This window comes from Lampetra planeri, chromosome 45 (assembly GCF_965212315.1).
Source record: "Lampetra planeri chromosome 45, kcLamPlan1.2.h2, whole genome shotgun sequence".
NCBI lineage: Eukaryota > Metazoa > Chordata > Hyperoartia > Petromyzontiformes > Petromyzontidae > Lampetra > Lampetra planeri.
Window position 1 is genome coordinate 8,499,875 of NC_136151.1, and position 9,587 is coordinate 8,509,461.

The 9,587-nt window shown below is 53.3% G+C and overlaps 1 protein-coding gene across 2 annotated transcripts in view; it reads right to left on the bottom strand.

The window, feature by feature from the left end:
* Positions 1-1,664: 1,664 nt before the first annotated feature.
* Positions 1,665-9,587, bottom strand: part of GMCL1 (germ cell-less 1, spermatogenesis associated) — a 29,481-nt gene continuing 21,558 nt past the window's right edge. Inside the window, exons 11-14 of one of the 2 annotated variants that reach the window (XM_078614863.1) lie at positions 9,520-9,587; positions 7,043-7,269; positions 6,087-6,174; positions 1,665-5,459 (exon numbers count right to left, since the gene is read on the bottom strand). The exon at positions 9,520-9,587 is cut by the window's right edge and continues 8 nt beyond it. In XM_078614863.1, the coding sequence (XP_078470989.1) occupies positions 5,325-5,459; positions 6,087-6,174; positions 7,043-7,269; positions 9,520-9,587 (518 nt within the window). In that variant the 3' untranslated portion in view covers positions 1,665-5,324. The remainder of the gene's footprint in view (positions 5,460-6,086; positions 6,175-7,042; positions 7,270-9,519) is intronic. The other variant, XM_078614864.1, reaches the window with a different exon arrangement.

A 9,587-nucleotide genomic window follows, 5' to 3' on the forward strand; every position in this document is an offset into this window, starting at 1 on the left:
ATAATAAATTAAATAATAGCATACTACGACGTTTCGATTGCAACACAAGCAATCGTCATCAGGTATAAATGAAATAGCAACAAAAATCTAACCAGAAAACCACAGACAGGCATACAAGCAGACAGATATCACCAAGATACACAGAGAGAGAGTAACATAGGCACAGAGAGGGAGATCGTCTCTGTGGCGAGGCCTTAAATAGACAGAGGGGGGCGGAGGCAGAGAGAGGGAGGGGTTAGAGAAAAAAATGTACATGTCAATGAGTACGAAGAATGCGTAGTAAAGTACGCAGTCGTCTGATACAATTGTAATGTGAGGACATATCCAGGTTGCTGTTGGATTACACCTCGTACGATGATTGGCTCTGCCCCACAGCCAATGGGGAGAAGTCTAGGGGCGTGGCCCTGACGTCATGGCAAGGTGACATCTGTAAGTAGAGGATTGGTCCTGCTGGCTTTAGCCACAGCCAATGGGGAGAAGTCTAGGGGCGTGGCCCTGACGTCATGGCAAGGTGACATCTGTAAGTAGAGGATTGGGATCTGCTGGCTTTGGCCACAGCCAATGGGGAGAAGTCTAGGGGCGTGGCCCTGACGTCATGGGAAGGTGACAGCTGCAAGTAGATGATTGGTTCTGCTGGCTTTGGCCACAGCCAATGGGGAGACGAGTCAGGGGCGTGGGTCCCGGGAGCCTACGATTGGAGTCTAGAAGATTCCATAAAGGCTAACCAGGATTGGTGGAAAGGTACCACGTGATCCGGGTATTAAATAGGGGTGGAGACGAACGACACGTGGTCAGATCTGGAACGAACGGAGGGAGAGGCCACGCCCACGTGGGCAGCCTGGACCACGTGGGCAGCCTGGAGCGAGGTCCAGGCTGCCACGTGGTCCAGGCTGCCCACGTGGTCCAGGCTGCCCACGTGGTCCAGGCTGCCCACGTGGTCCAGGCTGCCCACGTGGTCCAGGCTGCCCACGTGGTCCAGGCTGCCCACGTGGTCCAGGCTGCCCACGTGGTCCAGGCTGCCCACGTGGTCCAGGCTGCCCACGTGGTCCAGGCTGCCCACGTGGTCCAGGCTGCCCACGTGGTCCAGGCTGCCCACGTGGTCCAGGCTGCCCACGTGACCGCGTGTCTCTCTCTCTCTATCTCCCTCTCACGCTGTCTGTCAGCAGCGCGAAGGAGTGTTGTACAAGAAAAGCAAAACAGGTCCCTGCGGGGTGGGCTGGTAGGAACGAACAAATAAAGGCTATTATAAAATGAAATGGCGGGGGTACGATACGAAGGGTGAGTTTGAGGCCTAGTTCTAGGCTTTAGGCCTAGCTGTAGGCCGCTGTGAGTTAATTTATAATTTAAATGTTTTAATTAAAAACTATCTCAGGGAATTATAAGGGAATGTTACACTTGTTTAGCCAGGAAAGCCTCACTGAGTCTAAAGGTTTTTGTAGGGTCCTGCCAAGTGTTTGCAGTAGGGGGCGATGTTGCTACACCTAATCGGACATCGGATGGACGATATAATCTATTGTAGGCTGGTTCACTTCGTTCCTACCAGTAAAACCTAAGAAGATGAATCCCTGCACAGTCACGAAAGCTTCAGATCTAGAATTAGACACACGGCAGTTGTTCCAAACGAGCGAGCGGGTCCCACACATGAACTCAAGCAGAAAGTGCCGTGATGTTGCCAGACGGGCGAACGTCCGTTCTTTATTACAGCCGCCGCCAACCCCATCGATCGATCCAGTTACCAAGCCATCGATAGTTTAAATAAATAACTAAGCCATCGATCATTCTAATCATCAAGCCATAGATGGTTCAAATCAATCACCAAGCCATCGATAGTTTAAATCATCAAGCCATAGATCATTCTAATCAACAAGCCATCGATTGTTTAAATCAATCACCAAGCCATCGATAGTTTAAATCAGTCACCAAGCCATCGATAGTTTAAATAAATAACTAAGCCATCGATCATTCTAATCATCAAGCCATAGATGGTTCAAATCAATCACCAAGCCATCGATAGTTTAAATCATCAAGCCATAGATCATTCTAATCAACAAGCCATCGATTGTTTAAATCAATCACCAAGCCATCGATAGTTTAAATCAGTCACCAAGCCATCGATAGTTTAAATCAATAACTAAGCCATCGATCGTTCTAATCGTCAAGCCATAGATTGTTTAAATCAATCACCAAGCCATCGATCATTCCAATCACCAAGCCATCGATCATTCAAATCAATTACCAAGCCATCGATCATTCAAATCAATCACCAAGCCATCGATCATTCAAATCAATCACCAAGCCATCGATCATTCCAATCACCAAGCCATCGATCGTACAAATCAATCACCAAGCCATCGATAGTTCTAATCAATCACCAAGCCATCGATTGTTCAAATCGATCACCAAGCCATCGATCGTTCCGTTGCAATCTACACCAAGGCTCCAGTTAGTTGATGCGGGGGATGACGCGGTAGAGCTGAGATGGGGGTCGAGTTACTCCACCTCTGTGTCTCTCTCCATCCATCTCCCTCCATCTCTCCCCATCTCTGTGTCTCTCTCCCCCCCATCTCCCTATGTATCTGCATCTCTCTCTCTCTCTCCATCCATCTCTCTCCAACTCTCTCCATCTCTCTCCATCTCTCCCCATCTCTCTCCATCCATCTCTCTCTCCCCATCTCCCCTTCACACCCTCCCTTTCCCCCCCAGCAAAAAAATAAAATCAGGCGAGCGGAGAAATACAACAACAATAATACTCCCGTTTGTGTATTCATTCATATACAAACTATGTTTTTAAACAATACGACCGTACTGACGCTAGAAAAGCTGACGGCAACACAAACCACCCCAACACTTTTCGATTTAAAGCTTTCGTGACGACTGCAGGGATTCATCTTCTTGGTTCTTTTCGGTAAAGTCGTCACGTAGAAGGGAAGTAATAAAACAATAAAAATAAAATATAATAAAATACAATTCTCACAAGAATTGTATTTTATTATGTTTTATATTTTTTATTCTCACAAGAATTGTATTTTATTATGTTTCATTTTTATTATTTTATTATTTCCCTTCTACGTGACTTTACCGAAAGAACCGAGAAGATGAACCCCCAACACTTGCGATGGTTCAGAAGCCTCGGTTGCCATGTACAAAGCGTTTAACTCTGCTTCACTTTAGCAGATATTGTTCAACGCACGCGTGTGCGTGTGTCTGTACGCGTGTGTATATACATGCCCAGCCACCGCATGCCGAAACAGCTTTTGTTCGGCCGGATCGAGGTGGCTCAACGGGCGCGGCACGGGCTAGAGAAGAGATGGAGTGATGGGTGAGTGGGTGAGTGAGTGGGTGAGTGAGTGGGTGGGTGAGTGGGTGAGTGGGTGAGTGAGTGGGTGAGTGTGTGAGTGAGTGGGTGAGTGACACAGGCTAGAGAAGAGATGGAGTGATGTGGTACAGGAGGACGTGGAGCTGAGTGGACTTGCCGATGACCGGTACCAGCGGTGTCAAGATCGGCCTCTGTGGAGGAGGCTCGTGAAGGACGCTACTGGGCAGTTGAAGGCAGTAGCCCTCCAACAACAACGGAGGGCGGAGGAGCGACGCTCACAACAACGAGCGGAGCGCCGGGTGGCTAAAGCACAGCAAGTTGGTACAGTAGGGGGCACAGGTGGTGCATCAGCCAGTCATCTCGGTCATCTCGGTCAGTCGACCCGTGGCACCTGCTGGGTCTGCCCCGTGACCTCCTGCCAGCGGGCATTCGACACTTCACGTGGTAGCCTCAAGGTGCACTTGGCCTGGCACAAGCGTCGTGGTGACGTCACCGCCACTTAGTGGCGAATGGCGGTTGTTGTTGTTGTATATACATATAGACAAAGATCCCCCAGGGTAGCCTCTAGCAGGGCTGTACGGGGGCAAGTGCTTTTGGTACGCACGCACAAACGCACACACACGCACACACGCGCACACACGCACACGCACGCACACGCACGCACGCACACACGCGCACGCACGCGCACGCACGCGCACGCACGCACGCACGCACACACACGCACGCACGCACACGCACGCGCGCGCACGCACGCACACACGCACACACACACAAAAACGATCCCCCGTGTAGCCTTCACAGACTGTTGGGGCAAGTATTTGTGTGTGCGTATGAGTGTGTGTGTCTGTGTGTGTGAGTGTGTGTGTGTGTCTGTGTGTGTGTGTCTGTGTGTGTGTGTCTGTGTGTGTGTGTGTCTGTGTGTGTGAGTGTGTGTGTGTCTGTGTGTGCGTATGAGTGTGTGTGTCTGTGTGTGTGAGTGTGTGTGTGTCTGTGTGTGCGTATGAGTGTGTGTGTGTCTGTGTGTGTGAGTGTGTTTGTCTGCGTGTATCCGTGTGTGTCTCTGTGTGTGTCTGTGTGTGTATCTGTGTGTGTCTCTGTGTGTGTGTCTGTGTGTGTGTGTCTGTGTGTTTCTGTGTGTGTCTGTGTGTGTGTCTGTGTGTGTGTCTGTGTGTGTCTGTGTGTGTCTGTGTGTGTGTCTGTGTGTATCTGTGTGTGTCTGTGTGTCTGTGTGTGTCTGTGTGTGTCTGTGTGTGTGTCTGTGTGTGTCTGTGTGTGTCTGTGTGTGTGTGTCTGTGTGTGTGTCTGTGTGTGTCTGTGTGTGTCTGTGTGTGTGTCTGTGTGTTTGTCTGCGTGTATCTGTGTGTGTCTGTGTGTGTGTCTGTGTGTGTCTGTGTGTGTGTCTGTGTGTTTGTCTGTGTGTTTGTCTGCGTGTATCTGCGTGTTTGTGTTGATCTGTATGTATCTGTGTGTGTTTGCGTGTATCCGTGTGTGTCTCTGTGTGTGTGTGTCTGTGTGTGTATCTGTGTGTATCTGTGTGTGTCTGTGTGTGTCTCTGTGTGTGTGTCTCTGTGTGTGTGTCTGTGTGTGTGTCTGTGTGTATCTGTGTGTGTGTCTGTGTGTCTTTGTGTGTGTGTGTCTGTGTGTGTGTCTGTGTCTGTGTGTATCTGTGTGTGTGTCTGTGTGTCTCTCTGTGTGTGTCTGTGTGTGTATCTGTGTGTGTGTCTGTGTGTGTATCTGTGTGTGTGTCTGTGTGTCTGTGTGTGTGTGTGTCTGTGTGTCTGTGTGTGTGTCTGTGTGTGTGTCTGTGTGCGTGTCTGTGTGCGTGTCTGTGTGTGTATCTATGTATCTGTGTGTGTATCTGCGTGTGTCTGTGTGTTTGTCTGCGTGTATCTGTGTGTGTATCTGTGTGTATCTGTGTGTGTGTCTGTGTGTGTGTCTGTGTGTGTGTATCCGTGTGTGTCTCTGTGTGTGTGTGTCTGTGTGTGTCTCTGTACACAACTCAGTGGAGTTACTGAGATGCCCCTAGGGCTTGCGACTGGCCCTGGTGCCCTGAGGGAACGGGCGGCGTGAGGTACAGGAAGTTGCAGCAGACGAAGAGGGGGAACGTCACCAGCTTTGAGTCCAACACCAAAATGGCCTGTTCCTACACACACACAGATACACACAGATATATATATACACACACACAGATACACACACAGATACACACAGACACACACACACACAGATACACAACAACAACAACCGCCATTCACCACTAAGTGGCGGTGACGTCACCACGACGCCTGTGCCAGACTAGGTGCACTTTGAGGCCACGTGAAGTGTCGAACGCCCGCTGGCAGGAGGTCACGGGGCAGACCCAGCAGGTGCCACGGGTCGACTGACTGAGAGGACCGAGATGACTGGCTAATGCACCACCTGTGCCCCCTACTGTGCCAACTTAGAGACATGAAGGATATACGGACACACACACACAAATACACATAAATACAGACATACAGACACACACACAGACAAACACATACAGGCATTCAAATACCAAGACACACACACACACACGCGCGCACCCGTGTCTCCCCCGTGTCTCCCCGTGTCTCCCCGTGTCTCCCCGTGTCTCCCCCGTGTCTCCCCGTGTCTCCCCGTGTCTCCCCGCATCTCCCCGCGTCTCCCCGCGTCACCCCGCGTCTCGCCGTGTCTCCCCGCGTCTCTCCGCGTCTCCCCGCGTCTCCCCGCGTCTCCCCGCGTCTCCCCGTGTCTCCCCGCATCTTACCTGGTCTTTCTCCAGAGACAGGGTTTGGTAACCGGTCGAATGTTGGAACTGAATTTTCCCAGCAGCATCCAAAGAGATGACTCTCAACCTACAAAGACAAAGATCCCCCGTGTAGCCTCAACAGACCGCAGGGGCAAGTGCTGCTAGTAGCGAGTAGCAGTAGCAGCAGCAGCGCTGCCTATGAAGGCTACAGGCACTGTGGCTACACACACAGAGGGGGTGGGTGGCCAGCACCACGCCCGACCTGCCTTTGTCTCCCTAGTGGCGATGTTCACTACACTACACCGCCGCACCAGGTACTCGTTTGAGGCTGAGTCGACCTAGGGGTGGCCCAGCATTCCTGCGGGTAATCGTCACAACCTATGCGCACGCACGCACAGACAGACAAAGATCCCCCGTGTAGCCTTAACAGACTGTAGGGGCAATTATTTGTGTGTGTATCTGTGTGTAGTTGTGTGTATCTGTGTGTGTATCTGTGTGTGTATCTGTGTGTAGTTGTGTATATATCTGTGTGTGTATCTGTGTAGTTCTGTGTGTGTATCTGTGTGTATCTGTGTGTGTATCTGTGTGTGTATCTGTGTGTGTATCTGTGTGTGTATCTGTGTGTGTATCTGTGTGTGTATCTGTGTGTAGTTATGTATATATCTGTGTGTGTATCTGTGTAGTTCTGTGTGTGTATCTGTGTGTGTATCTGTGTGTGTATCTGTGTGTGTATCTGTGTGTGTATCTGTGTGTAGTTATGTATATATCTGTGTGTGTATCTGTGTAGTTCTGTGTGTGTATCTGTGTGTGTATCTGTGTGTGTATCTGTGTGTGTATCTGTGTGTGTATCTGTGTGTGTATCTGTGTGTGTATCTGTGTGTGTATCTGTGTGTGTATCTGTGTGTGTATCTGTGTGTGTATCTGTGTGTGTGTGTGTGTATCTGTATGTGTGTGTATCTGTATCTGTATCTTGCCTGTAACAGAGTGATCTTGTTGGAGCCAGGCTCACGGCTCCACTGCACTGCTGTGTGTATCTGTGTGTGTGTGTGTCTTGCCTGTAACAGAGTGATCGTGTTGGAGCCAGGCTCACGGCTCCACTGCACTGCTGTGTGTAGGTGTTCCTCTTGAACACGAACAGCCGATTTGAGTAGCTAACCAGCAGGTCCAAGCCAAACGCATAGCCGGTCCATCTCCAGCAGTACTGACAGAGAGACACGGAGACACGGGGAGAGAGACACGGTGAGAGAGACACGGAGAGAGACACGGGGACACAGGGAGAGAGACACGGGGAGAGAGAGACACGGAGAGAGACACGGGGACACGAGGAGAGAGACACGGGGAGAGAGAGACACGGAGAGAGACGGTGAGAGACACGGAGAGAGACACGGGGAGAGACACGGAGAGAGAGACACGGAGAGAGAGACACGAGGATGAGAGAGAGAGAGAGACGGTGAGAGACACGGGGAGAGAGACACGGAGAGAGAGACACGAGGATGAGAGAGAGAGAGAGACGGTGAGAGACACGGGGAGAGAGACACGGAGAGAGAGATACGGAGAGAGAGACACGGAGAGAGAGACACGGAGAAAGACACGGAGAGAGAGACACGGAGAGAGAGACACGGAGAGAGAGACACGAGGATGAGAGAGAGAGAGAGACGGTGAGAGACACGGGGAGAGAGACACGGAGAGAGAGACACGGAGAGAGAGACACGGTGAGAAACACGGTGAGAGACACGGAGAGAGAGAGACACGGGGGGAGAGACACGGAGAGAGAGACACGGAGAGAGAGACACGGTGAGAAACACGGTGAGAGACACGGAGAGAGAGAGACACGGGGGGAGAGACACGGAGAGAGAGACACGGAGAGAGAGACATGGAGACACGGAGAGAGACACGGGGAGAGAGAGACACGGAGAGAGACACGGGGACACGGGGAGAGAGACACGGAGACACGGGGAGAGAGACACGGGGAGAAAGACACGAGGATGAGAGAGTGGGTGAGCGTGTGGGTGAGCGAGTGGGTGAGCGAGTGGGTGAGCGAGTGGGTGAGCGAGTGGGTGAGCGTGTGGGTGAGCGAGTGGGTGAGCGTGTGGGTGAGCGTGTGGGTGAGCGTGTGGGTGAGCGTGTGGGTGAGCGAGTGGGTGAGCGAGTGGGTGAGCGAGTGGGTGAGCGTGTGGGTGAGCGTGTGGGTGAGCGTGTGGGTGAGCGTGTGGGTGAGCGTGTGGGTGAGCGTGTGGGTATGTGGGTGAGCGTGTGGGTGAGCGAGTGGGTGAGCGTGTGGGTGAGCGTGTGGGTGAGCGTGTGGGTGAGCATGTGGGTGAGCGAGTGGGTGAGCGTGTGGGTGAGCGAGTGGGTGAGCGTGTGGGTGAGCGAGTGGGTGAGCGTGTGGGTGAGCGTGTGGGTGAGCGAGTGGGTGAGCGTGAGGTGAGCGTGTGGGTGAGCGTGTGGGTGAGCGAGTGGGTGAGCGTGTGGGTGAGCGAGTGGGTGAGCGTGTGGGTGAGCGAGTGGGTGAGCGTGTGGGTGAGCGTGTGAGGTGAGCGTGTGGGTGAGCGTGTGGGTGAGTGTGTGGGTGAGCGTGTGGGTGAGCGAGTGGGTGAGCGAGTGGGTGAGCGTGTGGGTGAGCGAGTGGGTGAGCGTGTGAGGTGAGCGTGTGGGTGAGCGTGTGGGTGAGCGAGTGGGTGAGCGTGTGGGTGAGTGTGTGAGGTGAGCGTGTGGGTGAGCGTGTGGGTGAGCGTGTGGGTGAGCGTGTGGGTGAGCGAGTGGGTGAGCGTGTGAGGTGAGCGAGTGGGTGAGCGTGTGGGTGAGCGAGTGGGTGAGCGTGTGGGTGAGCGAGTGGGTGAGCGTGTGGGTGAGCGAGTGGGTGAGCGTGTGGGTGAGCGTGTGGGTATGTGGGTGAGCGTGTGAGGTGAGCGTGTGGGTGAGCGTGTGGGTGAGTGTGTGGGTGAGCGTGTGGGTGAGCGAGTGGGTGAGCGAGTGGGTGTGCGTGTGGGTGAGCGTGTGGGTGAGCGTGTGGGTGAGCGAGTGGGTGAGCGTGTGGGTGAGCGAGTGGGTGAGCGTGTGGGTGAGCGAGTGGGTGAGCGTGTGGGTGAGCGAGTGGGTGAGCGTGTGGGTGAGCGAGTGGGTGAGCGTGTGAGGTGAGCGTGTGGGTGAGCGTGTGGGTGAGCGAGTGGGTGAGCGTGTGGGTGAGTGTGTGAGGTGAGCGTGTGGGTGAGCGTGTGGGTGAGCGTGTGGGTGAGCGAGTGGGTGAGCGTGTGGGTGAGCGAGTGGGTGAGCGTGTGGGTGAGCGAGTGGGTGAGCGAGTGGGTGAGCGTGTGAGGTGAGCGTGTGGGTGAGCGTGTGGGTGAGCGAGTGGGTGAGCGTGTGGGTGAGTGTGTGAGGTGAGCGTGTGGGTGAGCGTGTGGGTGAGCGTGTGGGTGAGCGAGTGGGTGAGCGTGTGGGTGAGCAGTCTTACTTCACCATCTTTGTTCAGCTTCCGTCCGCACCTCAAACTTTGCTTCTCCAAAGCCTCCAAGTCCAACT